Genomic DNA, 13,733 nt, shown 5'->3' with positions numbered 1-13,733 from the left:
GATCCTGAAAGTCATTATTGTGAGTTGTCTGAAAATTCTGCAAAACAGTATCTCCCTAGTACTATCTCCTGCAAAGGGAACCAAAACAGGTAAAATTGTACTCCTAGAACTTCTCAATGGGGTGGTTGTAATCATATTAATTGGTGAATCATATTAACTGAAAATGTTTTCCACTTAGGAGTGAGAAAAACTACCAAATTGTCCAGGAGAGCTTTTTTAGACACAATAGGACTGTGCTATAAGGAAATGGTTCAGAGAGATGCATTGGTACAGGGATAGGAACTGTAGACTATACCATTGTGCATTGTCTGTTGTTGTAGGTATGCTCCTACTGGATTAGTTCCGTGCTGTTTAATATGTCATATCAATCTTGTTGTGCTTTGTTCCAGCATTGCTTTTCAGCTCTGTATCGGATTTCTGCTTGTTCTCACATTTCTGCTGTCCTTGCCCTGTTGTATTGTTTATCGAGAGTCCCAGATGTTCACTGTATTGACTTACATTGTATAATCCATTTTGAGTCTCAGTGAGCAAGGAGGACTATAAATAACATAAATAAAAATAAAATAAATGCTATTTCCCTTGTAGAAGAGTTTGTAGAAAAGGGGAAGCATCACTGTTTGTCTGGGATCTTTTCTGAACCATCCAGCACAGACTCTAATTGAAACATCAAGCATGTTTATTTCAGATTTATTGCCTGAAGATACAGGAAAAGATATTAATAATAAAGGACGTTTTCCTCATCAGAATCCAAAATTCAACGGAGATTCTACTGTTAGTCCTAAGCACTCAGAATAGAGAACTGAGGTAACGTTCTGTGCCATGAAGATGCTGCTAAGAGCAGAGTTGCTTTGGTCTTTCCAGTTATTGTTGGTGGACTCTGCTGACAGAGTTGGGCCTGGGAGAGAAAATATTATGAGCTGGTTGCATTAGTTACTAACCCTGCTATTATACAATCTTAAGGATGTCAGTTGAGGGAAGAGGTTGTGGCAGTATAGAGCAAGGATCTGGCTGTACGCAGAGGCTGAAGTGGATTTTTGGATACTTAACATCAGACAGGGAATTATGAACTGTGCTCAAGATTGTCTATCCCTAAATATATATATGGGATTTATCATGTCTGCAACAAACTGCCACTTTTCCAGGCTTTTTTAAGAAGTACATTGGAGACAGAAGTTCTTCTGACAGAAAAAATGATGCCTACTTGATATCAGTAACCAATCTATGGCCTTGTCTTTTACAGTGCACAGAAACATCCTTTAAGTCCCTACTTTGTTAGGAAATGTGTATGGATATTACTTGTGGTTTTTCAGAGCCACCCTCCCCATGTGTTCTGTGTTTCCTCAGCTTCCTGTAGAATCATGGGAGCTAAACCAAGTAAACTATTATTTACTTATTTACAGGATTTTAGCACCCCTCTTCTCTGTAGGTGGGTTAATGTGTACTTAAATAATGTGCTTACCTGCTCTGATAGGATGGTATAGAGTGGGGAGTAAATCTTAGCTGGGAAGGAGATAGAAATAGAAAAGTAATTATTAAAAATAATCTCTATAGCAAGACCTGTGTATACAGACCAAATGCACCCATGCTTTCTCACCTGTATGGGGCGTAGCATTTCAATGCTGCGACGTTCTAACAGAGGGACCGTCTCTCTCTGAGCTATAGGCCAAAACCAATAAGGAACATTGGTGAGGATCTAGAATGGGTCTGCATACATTATCCTAAACTCTTAGAACTAAGCTACAAGTGATGCCTGACACAGGTTGGACACTGTCAGCTTCCCTCAAGTTTTGATGGGAAATGTAGGCATCCTGGTTTTACAGCTTGGCTCTCCATTACAGCTGCAAGACCAGGATGCCTACATTTCCCATCCTGTGTCAGGCATCACTTGTAGCTTGGCTCTTAGACAACATCCCTGAGAGCAGGAACAGTGCTCTCCACTAGAATGCCTGCAACAGGCAACCTTAGAGTGGAGTAGTTAGCAAGGCTGGGGTTGAATACAGAGCGGAAATCTGGAATTGAGAGAATGCTAGACGGCTGCAGGCTATGCCCGACTCACTGCTGAAAATGCTGAGGTTGACGTTTGGGATTTCCTGATGCTGCCCACTGTTGTTAGCACTCTGACTTTGTCTCACCATGGGGGGATGAAGGGTGAAGTCATTCAAGCCAGGAGTATGAGAAGAGGAGAAAGATGGCCTGGAAAAAAATTGTAGGGAGGGGAGAAGTGTAACAGGCAAAGGGCATAACGGAATGACAGAGTATTTGCTTGGCATACAAAAGGTCCAAGATCTAATCCTTGCTGTCTCTAGTCAAAGGAATTTTAAACATTATGGCTAGAAAAACTATTTCTGAGCTTCTGGAGAGTTTCTCCTAGCCTGAGTGGGCCATACTTGGCTAGCGAGACCAACGGGCTGATTTAGTACAAGGCAGTTTCAGATGCCAGTGGGGAAAAAATTGCATTAATAGTGAAAATTACAAGTAATGCTAGCTCTATGGCATGTTTCATGGTGATGCAATAGTACCATCATGGTGGAGATAGCACACCTTAGAACTCACCTGTAGAATAAACTTTGATTGGAAGCTGGAGAAGGAGTAACTGGAAAACAGAATATTATATTGTATATGACATGGAACAGAAAATGCCTACCGAAAGGTGACATGAGAAGAAGAAAGGCTTAGCGTGTGGGATCTCAGATGTCTAATTTGGGGTACAGACTAGAGGAAAATGACACATCGAACAGCTGGAATCATACTTTTCCTTCTATGACGCTAAGAAACTTGTATTCCAGTATAAGCTACAGTGTGCTGTTTGGAATGAAAGTTGGTTTCTTGGCCCAGGAAAGCTGTATCTGAAGTCCTGGTGCAAGAAGAAGCAAACGGTTCACATTCTATTATTTCTGGCCCTGTGCTGCCAACCTATCTCAAATAATCCTTGAAAAATGAAATCACTTCTGGAATTCATCTTTTGCCCTTGATATTTCTTACCATTTCGAGAGCTGGCTGGGGTGGTCCTTCCTTCAGTCATCGTGGTGGCTCCTGTACCATGCTGGGTAAAAAGAAAAGCCTCATCAAAAGTCTATAAGGAATAAAATAACATACCCATCCTTCCTTTTGCTTTTCTGGGAGAAGGTGGTAGTAGGGATGGTGTGGTAACTCACATGCCAGTTTGGTAGGTGGCTACCTCCCATGGAGGAGATGGAATCCATAGAAGAAGAACGGCTATGAGAGAGGGGGGCACCAAAAGGCAAGACATGATTGATGGGAAGACTGGATACGGTCAGTTGCCCTAAAGGTTTCTTCATGAAACGGCAGAGTATAAATGGTTTAAATTAACATCTTCCACTGTTACCACACCCAAAGATAATGAAATTCTTCCTGTGCCTACCTGACCACCTCACTGGAGTGCTGGAAACTGGGCCTTGGTGTAACTGTCAAGTACGAGACAGAAAGTTATTGTGAAGAGGAAGAGTGACATTGAACTTAATGGTAGCAATGCATGCTTTGCCCGTAGAAGATATTATTAAGTTATTAAGTTCAGTTGCTGGCATCTGTTGCTGCAGGGCAACAGGGCAAAGGAAAAACTTTTGATGTTAGGCTCTGGAAAGCCTATTGGGCTAAACTGTACTTTCTAGAGCAGTGGAGCCATATGTGACTCTTTGACAAGCCTCCTGTGGCTCTTCTGAACACTGTTCCCCAATAAGGCATCTATCCCATGTTTCAGGAAGGAATCCAGTGGGTCTTGTTTTGGGCAGTTGGTTCCCTGGAGTACAGGCCTCATGTCAGGGCCCAGGAATAGAAGTGAATGTGACTGTATTGGTTGATATTAATTGTGACTGTGGATCTCGGCAAGCTGCAGAGTCAGTACCTCTAATCTAAAGGGGTCCACTGATCTGACTAGGAGTAAGGTAGCTCCTTATATAGCCAAAGGGGAAGAAAGGCAAATGTTAGCATATTTCCATCCCTGCAAGAAAAAAATATGCAGGACTTCATATGTCCAGAGTGGGGGAAATTATAACATTAGGCCATAATGCAGGCACTCACATGAACTATGCTGCCACGCACACATTTTTACAAGAACTCCATTTTCTTACCTGTCCGTAATGGAGGTGTGATGGCAATTGGTTTTGGAGTGCTGTTTCTGTATTAAATGAAAAAGGAATTCTGTCTAGTCATTTCTTTCTTGTGGCAGATATTCAGCTGCCCTTTAGATTCAAACCCAGCACCCTCATTCTGAAAGAGTCCCTCAGGCAGCAGTAGGCAATGTAAGCTGACAGTGGTACACCAGACCTTTTTCTTGGCACCCAGGGCTAGATAACCACTTATGTAACCACTCGCCAGTATGACTGGGGCCAGTGGTGTGGGATTAGGCAACAAGCATGACTTATACCTGTCATCACCTCCCAGACCTGCACAGCAACATGTGTGTCCAAGATACTGTCCGCATTCCTAAATCTTAGCTTGGTCCAAGAATGTTTTTCTAAGTATAATCCTCATACACCCCCATCTTCACAGGTATGCATTTTTTTTCAGCATGTGGGCCCTAAAAGATGCCTATCCTTGGATGAAAGCAGGAGAAACTGTTTCATCTTAGGAAGGGCTGTCATTTATAGAGATAAACCAGTGTGGATGGAGATAGATCAGGTGGACAAACCTCATCAATCCCAGACCTATGTTTTTGCATAATATCTGATGTGAGTAGCACCTGATTTCGGCTACTGCATTCTATTATGATCCAGAAGTCAGGATTCTGGAACTCAAATTGGCCAGGACCTTATATGCTCTGGGAAGGTGGGATTGAAAAGGAGCTGTTCTCCCTTTGTTTTTGTGTGTCTATGTGACACTCCTAGAGAGCATCCTTCACCATGTCCCCATTTGCTCTCACCAGAATGGGAGGGGAGACAAAAAGCAAATGCCAGGTTATCGTAGTTTCTAAGTTAGGTTAGAACTCCTTCTTTCTTAGAATATTATTTCGTCTAGAGATGTTGATAATAGCATAAAGCTTTTGTTTCTCTTTAAGACATAAAGAAACTGACTTGATTCCTACTTGTGAGCCTTATCATGGCCCATGTTACCAAATAGACCTATTCAATGGTCCTCCTGGCATTAAACTGGTGAGAGAGGTGAATTCTGGGAGGTGGTGGCAGCTACTGAAGGGAAAGCCTCCCCACAAGCTCTTATGAGAGTTGGGGAGCAGTGAGGGATCCCTGTGGGGAAGACTGAATTCCACTCAGACAAAATTAATTTCCCCCTGGCCTTCCAGGCAGGGTTGCAGGTTTATTGTTTGCTTTCTGGCTGGTCACAGGAACCAGGAGAAAGTCACCTGACAGACACCAGGGTGGGAAATGTTACAGTCATTACATTTCATATGTTGCAGCTCCTAAAAAACTCCAAAGTGAGCAGAAGACATACTAACCTACTACCCTGGAGATGGTGTGGAGAATTCTGTAGAAAGAGAAAGGGGCAGGGAGGAAAGTTACAGGACCAAATATATACATACAGAGGGAGTGATTATCTCTCATTGCAAAGACAATTGCGCAGAGAAAGCAGGTTATATCACTCCTTCCAGTATTTGGAAGTCAGAAACCAACACATACAGAATTGGGCCTACTATCAATAAACATTTCCTACCTTTAAAATGCTGAGAGTCTTCTTTAGTTCACTGTTCTCCTTATGCAGAGCCTGAAGCTCCCTAAATATTTGGGGAAGGGGACACAAGTTAGTAATGTCTGACCAAAGAGTTGACATTGGATTGGATAATATGACTTTCTTCTGCTAAATCTTCCTTCAAGGGAGAAAGACTGTGGAGAATGGTACTTTTTTCTGATGAACAAAGGCATCTTCTGACAGAGAAAAAATAGAGTTGCCAACCTCCCGGCAATTATGACTGAATCAGGAATTACGACTGATCTCCAGGCCAGAGATCAGTTCCCCTGGAGAAAATGGAGGGTGGACTCTATGGTATTATCCCCCACTGAGGTTCCTCCCCTCCCTAAACCCTGCCCACTCCAGGCTCTATCCCAAACATTTCTAGGTATTTTCAAACCTGGAGATGGCAATCCTAGAATAAACCTTTCTTTGTTGAATAAAGTTTTTTCTCTGTAGGAAGAAGACTTAGTAGAAGGGTGGTAGACCACCCATTGTCCCTCTTTGCCATTTCAGCCTTTAGTCCCCCATTGGGAACACTTTCTTAATGACAGAACAACAGTGAGGCTGAAAGGCTATCCTCAAATGTTAATATTATCATGATGGAGCCTGCTCTGTCCTATATTGGGGGTGTCTGTCCAACAAAAAGAAATTAAATCCTTCCTCTTACAGATCTAAAAAAGAATGTACGGATATTTCATTGACAGGATTTCGGTACACATACAAGGAGTGGTCATAAGTATGTATAAGAAGAGGGGAATAACAATGCAAAACAGTCTTAAACTACTCTTATAGAAATGATTATTATTGCCACATGAATGCCACCTGTGAATAAAAAGTAAACATGTAGATTAATACAAAGAGAAAAAAATTCTAATTTCCCCCTTCATTTTGTGTTATCAATTTTATACGATTATTACTTTTTGTGTATCTTGAACTTTGGAAAAGCTGCAAAGAAAATACTTTAAATAAAATAGAGAAATATGCCTCACTTTTCCTGGGTAGCTAGCTTTTGTTGAGCTTCTTGAAGGGCAACCTTAGCCTTTGAAGCATTGTGCTTGTAAAAAGAAACCAACAGCTCCATCTGCCCTTTCTGGAAAGTCCACACCTAGGAAAAGAGCCAAGAGAACCACACAGCTAGTGAACCATACAGAACTATAGGATGGTTGGATATGGTAAGTAATATACAGTGGAATCCTAAACAGAGTTACACCTCTCTAAGCCCAGGGATCTCATATACCCTGGAAATCTTGTTGGCCCTTAAGCTGCTACTAGACTTGAATCTTGCTCTTCTTCTGCAGACCAAAACAGCTACCCACTTGAAACTATTGCAGATCTGACTCCTTTCAAACCACAACCCACTGACTTTTGTCTCTTTGTCTGTTCCTACCACCCACCTACACTTGCAATTGTTCCCCAAAATGGATGCTCCATGATGGATTTGGTTTTTCTTCCTGCCAGTGCTGCTGGGGAACCTGGAGATGGTAGCTTCCTGTCAAAGGCAAAAACCCTCAGCACAGCTGAAGAATATTGTTTTCTCCTGTGTAGTTAGATGGCTGCTGGCTGTCCTTCTTCTGAGAAAGGAGGCCAAAGTCAAAGCAAGCAGTGGCACCCTCCCTCAAAAGTGATGGCAGCCGCAGAAGCACGAAGGCAGAGTATGCATTGTTTTTAGTTCCAGAGGAGTTAGCTATGTTAGTCTGTAGTTGCAAAATAGTAGAGTCCAGTAGCACCTTTAAGACTAACCAACTTTACTGTAGCATAAGCTTTCGAGAACCGCAGCTCTTTGTCAGATGCATGTGATGAAGAGAGCTGTGGTTCTCGAAAGCTTATGCTACATTAAAGTTGGTTAGTTTTAAAGGTGCTAATGGATTCTTTACTACATTGTTTTCAGTGGTTCCTATTCCCTCACAGAAGTGCTAGTGTTTTCCCTGGGCCTTCAGATCAAGTTGGGGCTGGACAATTTTGTACTCCTTGTGCCCCCCTCTCCATCTTGGCACTTCTTTGGGTTTTGCTCTTCCTCACATTTTGTTAGCCACTGCCACACATTTTAGAGCCCAGTATCCAGGAAAGTACCTGGCTGATCATTATTACCTGTGAAATATGGGCAAAATACTTGAGCGCAGTTTCAACAGGGCTTTTGAAAAACTTTTTTTCTTCAGGTGGGGTCTGTGGGTCAAAAAGAGATAGAGGGAATGTAAGGGTAGGCAACTAGTTGTCCCTCCCCCTCCGAACCTCTTAAAGCAGCTAACAAATTTGGCATATTTCAGGTTTTGTATATCTAGGTTTAAATTCCCCTTCAGCAACAAACAGAGTGGTGTTTGGTCAGTTACTCTGGGCCAAGCTACAAGTGACAAATGACACTTGAACAGCAAGTGGATCTAGTGGAGAGCAAGTGGAGGGCAAGTGAACAGGAAGGAATACACTTGCCATTCAAGTGTCATTCGTCACTTGTAGTTTGGCCCTCTGTCTCACCCTCAGTTCTTGTACATTTAACACAGGAATAAGTAAACAGTCTAGTGGTTGAATCCAACCAGTTTTTCCGCTGGCAAAAGCGAGAAGACCGCTTCCCTATTGATCATCCAAAACTATGTTGGAGATTGTGGGACATGCATGGACAACCAGCATGTGGGATGGGAGCTGTAATAAGAGTGGGGATTAGATGAGACTGATCAAAAAAGCTGATGGGATCCAACCCTATATCCATCCAACTCTATACCCGTTTTGGGATTGCATAAAAGATTCAGACCTATATCAATTGTGGGAATGCATGAACGCTGAAAAATACTTACTGAGTTAAAATTGTTCCTCAAATAATTTTAATGAAATGCTGTTACAGTTTGCAGATGCAAAAAAACAAACAAACCCCACCCGGTTCATCCCAAACCAAATACTCCTCAATTTTAGGATTGCTTTTAAAATTGCAGCATAAGAGATTTGTGCATGCATCTCTTTATGAGAAAAGCTTATATATACTGAATGAAGAGAAGCATTTTGTCTTCTAGCCCCACCCTGCCCCCGCTCTTGTTACAGTAACTGAGGATCAGGCTATAAAAACAACAAAAGAAACACTTTTAACATCATCGTATACTCAGAAGACCAAAGTTGGCAACACACAATCTCACTAAAGGCGAGTATGGAGACAGCAACACCATTTATAATTCTGCTCAGTATTTATTCCCGGGGTATAGCCCAATCTCATTATATCTTTGAAGCTAAGCAAGAATGGATAGGGAACCAAGAAAGACTCTGGAGAAGAAGGCAATGACAAACCACTTGTGTTTCTCACTTGCCTTGAAAGCCCCTTGCTGGGGTCACAACTTGACAGTACATACATATAAACATGGATTTCTTTATTAGCTGAAATGCATGTGACACAATATAATTTCTGTATTTCAAAGAGTTGAAAGGAAGCAGGCAAGCGCTTGTCTTAGAGAAGTCACAACTTACATTATCATTGAGAAGCAAATATTTACTACTTGTTCCACAAGATGGACATTTATCTGCCAAGATTAAAATATAAAAGTTTTTTAGCATCACCTATTGGAAATTACCATTGATAATATCAATAAATGTTTCAAAAACACAAGATAGATCAGTGTAAAATCGGAACCCAGTCTTCAAAATCAGTAGACTATCTAAAATAGCATTTTAAATTATAGCTATTTAAAAATTGCTGTAGCAAGGCAGCACTTTGTGATCTTGTCCCACCCTTGCAGAAACAATTGTGGGGGCTGTTTTCAGCATGTGAAAAGGCACAGGAGGTAAAAACAAGATCCCATGGTGCTACCACACTGCAGGCCCTTACAGCAATTTTAAACATCTCAGTTCCTCTCTAAAATGGCACTGACAGCCACGGGTTGGACCTCTGGCCATCATAAAGTATAGTTTGGCCTTAAGAATCCAATTATTAGGTTGTAGTTTTGCTGCATCCCAAGGACAAAATCCAGCCAGTTTAGCACTTTTGGGTCCCAATGATTTCAATTAAAATTTAAAAATGTATAATTTCTGATTCTGGTATCATAGCTTTTGAACTGCTAATGATAGGTTGAAATTCTAGCATTTTTACCTGCTGGAGTCCTAACATAACCAAAGAATGAATGTGTATCTACTAACTGGGCTATTTGCTTATATGTATAGCTAAGATTGCAGTTGCGGGGGGGGGGGTGCACAAAGCATTACACTGGCATATTCTGAGAGATGCCACTGGAGTGCCCTAGTGGCACTGTATCCCAATTTGGTGCTGCTGTGGCAATGACATTTATTTTATTTATTTATTTGTTCGATTTTTAGCCAGCCCTCCCAGGACAGCTTACAATAATATAATCTGGGCTTTTTTTCAGTGGGAACGCAGTGGAACGGATTTCCGGAACCTCTTGAAAATGGTCACATGGCTGGTGGCCCTGCCCCCTGATCTCCAGACAGAGGGGAGTTTAGATTGACGCGGAGGGCAATCTAAATTCCTCTTTATCTGGAGATCAGGGGGTGGGGCCACCAGCCATGTGATCATTTTCTCAGAGGGCAACCCACTGAGTTCCACCACCTCTTTTCCCAGAAAAAAGCCCTGAATATAATTAATGCAAAGAGTAAAACATTTTAAAATCAAACAACAGTACATAAACAGAGTCTCAAGATGGTGGCCCCCTCCATTCTCCCCAGCTACGATATAAACAAAAAGGGGAGTTGGGCACAGTTAATATCATTTCTGGCTCCCACAGCCAAGTGTGTGGGTGATGGGGTGACCTGATCCAGGCTCACCCAGTAGAATGCCTCACGTCATGCTACACAGGAAAGTGTGCCAAGGAGAGCTGACTGTGATGGGGTGTGTGTGGATGGTGGCAGCCCCATATTGGACTGTTAGCACACTTCTTTGTCAGGGCATCACCTTCCATAGGTAGGGAACAGCCACAACTATGATTTGGGGAGACTGGCAACTGCCCTCCTATGATCTATGGATCAGCTGGCCAAGCAACTTTGCCTTGCAGCATCAGTCATAGTGGAGAAGGAGTTGCAGCGGCAAAGCGCTTCCCCACAGGATCTGTAAATGCCAATTGGATGTGCCTCAAGGTGGTTCCCATGTGGCGGAACTGTATATACTGCTGGGGCAACACAGGCATGGCTGTGATTGTATAGTTTTATGATTAATTTATTGTATTTTATGAATGTTATGAGCCACCCTGAGCCCATTCGTGGGGGAGGGCAGGGTATAAATCAAATAAATAAGAGCCAGTTTGGTGTAGTGGTTAAGAGCGGGGGACTCTAATCTGGAGAGCTGAATTTGATTCCCCACTCCTCCACTTGAAGCCAGCCGGGTGACCCTGGGCTAATCACAGTTCTCCAGAGCTCTCTCAGCCCCACCCACCTCACAGGGTGATTATTGCTGAGGGGATAATAATAACACACTTTGTAAACTGCTCTGAGTGGGCATTAAGTTGTCCTGAAGGGTGGTATAAAAATCAAATGTCATTATTATGTTATTAAATAAAAAAATAAATATTGCATCACTACATGTTTCTGTTTGGCATATGTGCAGGTAGTGATTTGACAGGGACTTGGGAGCATATCTGGTGCTCCTGAGTGGTTTCAGCCACTCTGCTCAGTCACCAGTACCATCCCGGCTCCTGGAGCATCCTGCCCTGGGAAGCCTTCAGACTGGCAATTCTGCCCTACCCACATACGTGCCATGCCAGGGACAGTTCAGCCTGTCTCTCCAGGCTCTCTGGAAGCAGCTCAGAAACGCACAAAAGCCATTCCAGACAGAGGGAGTTAGCAACCCAGTCCCATCAGACTTCATTAGGATTTGCTGTTCATTAAAGACTTGGGAGTTCTCCAACCCTAACCCCGTCTGTTTCTGACTGCTTGAGACTTGATCCATGCCCCTCCCCGCCCCACCTCTTCTTACCTCCAAATCTGTGACTCCCTCTCAGGACTTCCTGGGGTGATCCTCCCTTCATGCATCCAAGGAGGTGGAGTCTGGCTCATGCAGGCCTATGCTGAGGTCACTATTCTTGGTCATTTTGGTGCTATTGGATTTGTACATTTGCATAATGTAACAGGGGTCCAGAGGCACCTTGATGATTGACAGTACATATTGGTCCCCCCTTCCTCCCCATTGCAGGCTATTGGGTAGTCCGAGGGGTGTGTGTGGCTGCTTATCATGAGAGATGTCAGGGTCCCAGACTCCCCCACAGCATTGCTGGCATCTGATATGCCATGGAGCTTGGCAGTGCAAGTGCACCGGGGGCCCAGGCTGGATGGGATGCACTGGAGCTGGTACCATGGGTGCAGCATGGAGGGGCATTCCTCCCAAAATGATGGATCTTCAGGGTGGCTCATCAGTTGGGCCATCCCATCCCCCTTTTTGTGTTTTGAAGGGACAAAGATCAGCTCCAAGGCTTTTCCTTGCCTCTTACCTCTCCCCATATGGGGATCTAATGAAGAGTCCTAGCCATGTATTCCCAGTGCCTTTCCACTGGTGCATGCCTGTCTCTGCAGTGTTTTGTGCCTAACCCAATGTGGCAGGTGGTAACATGAGGGATGGAGTGGAGTGTCTGCTGCCTTATGGCATGCCTACTTTTCATCTGCCTACTTGGCCCAGTGGTTAGGATGTTGGTTTTGAATGGGGGAGTTGTGGGTCTGGTTTGGCCTCTCATCGTCTTTCCTTTTTTGTTTCATTGTCTCAGGGAAGGGTGTGTGTGACTTCAAGCAGGAATGGTGTCATGTGGCCAGCACTTTTGATGCCAATTGGATACTTGCCCAAGGAGGGGTAGGCATCCTGAGAGCCACACAGTTGCCCTTCCTCTATGGGTGGGGGAAATACTCAGGCCATTGCCTCTCTTGAGTTGCGTTGTTGCTGGGTCTTTCCTTCCTGTCTGCTGGGTCTCTGAGTGGAGTCTAGAGACAGCAGCCAGATCAATGACCAGCAGTTGGCTGTGCTTGTGTGTGCCACTCAGAGGAATATCATTGGGCACCACTGCCTGATTGGTGGCTACTGCTGAGGCTGCTATGGACTCTGGCACACTTGCTATGCTGTCTGTGCCTCAGGGACGTGTGCATGTTATTTCCCTTGTGGAATGTCCAGATGAAACAGACCAATAGAGCCTGAGATGCACCAGCAGCTGGCCGCTTTTGCCATGGTTGTCCTCAGGATTGCTCTGCGCAAATGTTAGAATTGCTTTTCATTATATTTACTTAATTTATATTTATTTATTTACATTATTTATAGTCTGCCTTTCTCACTGAGACTCAAAGCATATTACATAGTGTAAGCCTTTGCCCACAGTGGGGGCCCAAAATGGCTTACATCTTTCTGTCTTCCATTTTATCCTCATGACAATCTTGGGAGGTATGTTAGCCTGAGAGTGTGAGACTGGCCCCAGCAAGGTTCCATGGCAAATGAGGGATTTGAATTTGGGTCTTCCAGATACTGGTCCAGCACTATCTACTGTACCACCCTGGCTGTCCTATATCCCCCAAAGGGTAAACTCAACAACTTGAAGTACAGGATTTTGCAAAAATCTTAAACATTGCCAACATGAGCAACACAATTTTATACAACCATATGATCCAGTGAAGGTTTCTTGCCCATTCACATGGATGGAAGCATTCATGAGTGCCTAAATATTCTGTCTCAGACACTGTACATGCATCTTGTTGTCACTCATACCTGTTCCAGCACATGTTTTGCAAAATATATGTCCACAGCTGGTGACACAAAAATCAGATCCCTTCTGGATAAAGCACTGATTGCAATGAAACCAATCCATATTGCAAGGTGTGCAGGTGAAGTAGTTCCCACTGAAGTCCTATCTAGAAAAGTAGACCAGGAGAAGATGTTAGTTTTTAATGAGAAACTGGGAAATTCAGACATGGATAGATATATATCTATGAGGATGAAGGCAATGTATATATTTTTGGAAAAATGGATGAACGTGTAGATTTATATATGTAGAGGAAATACATAATTGGAGCATTTCTGCATGGTGAGGAATTGATGGATGGCATGGGAGCACAGAAAGAGATACCTACATCAGTGACTTACGGTGCCATCTTACAGTCTCTTCTAAGTCCACTGATGTTGATGGGCTTAGAAGGAT

The 13,733-nt window shown here is 43.3% G+C and overlaps 1 protein-coding gene across 1 annotated transcript; it reads right to left on the bottom strand.

Moving 5' to 3' along the window:
- Window positions 1–861: 861 nt before the first annotated feature.
- On the bottom strand, window positions 862–13,403 carry RNF212B (ring finger protein 212B). Its single transcript, XM_054972737.1, has 15 exons — window positions 13,304–13,403; window positions 9,088–9,140; window positions 7,732–7,806; window positions 6,633–6,748; window positions 5,626–5,686; window positions 5,411–5,439; window positions 4,089–4,135; window positions 3,383–3,425; window positions 3,156–3,216; window positions 2,983–3,043; window positions 2,554–2,593; window positions 2,057–2,193; window positions 1,595–1,656; window positions 1,460–1,500; window positions 862–895 (listed from the first exon to the last, which is right to left on the bottom strand). Exons 1-15 carry the CDS (start codon window positions 13,401–13,403, stop codon window positions 862–864), a joined length of 960 nt encoding a protein of 319 aa, XP_054828712.1.
- Between the last annotated feature and the right edge of the window lie 330 nt (window positions 13,404–13,733).

Source organism: Eublepharis macularius, chromosome 1, assembly GCF_028583425.1.
Source record: "Eublepharis macularius isolate TG4126 chromosome 1, MPM_Emac_v1.0, whole genome shotgun sequence".
NCBI classification, from domain to species: domain Eukaryota; kingdom Metazoa; phylum Chordata; class Lepidosauria; order Squamata; family Eublepharidae; genus Eublepharis; species Eublepharis macularius.
This window is presented reverse-complemented; position numbering and strand designations above follow the sequence as displayed.

Excerpts from the sequence above, each read along its gene's own strand:
- RNF212B (XM_054972737.1), bottom strand. The coding sequence starts at position 13,403 with ATGGATTGGTTTCATTGCAATCAGTGCTTTATCCAGAAGGGATCTGAT. Across the intron at positions 5,440-5,625 it reads AGACTCTCAGCATTTTAAAG|AATTCTCCACACCATCTCCA; the intron begins GTAGGAAATGTT and ends CTCTTTCTACAG. Across the intron at positions 896-1,459 it reads ATACCATCCTATCAGAGCAG|GCCCAACTCTGTCAGCAGAG; the intron begins GTAAGCACATTA and ends TTTCTCTCCCAG.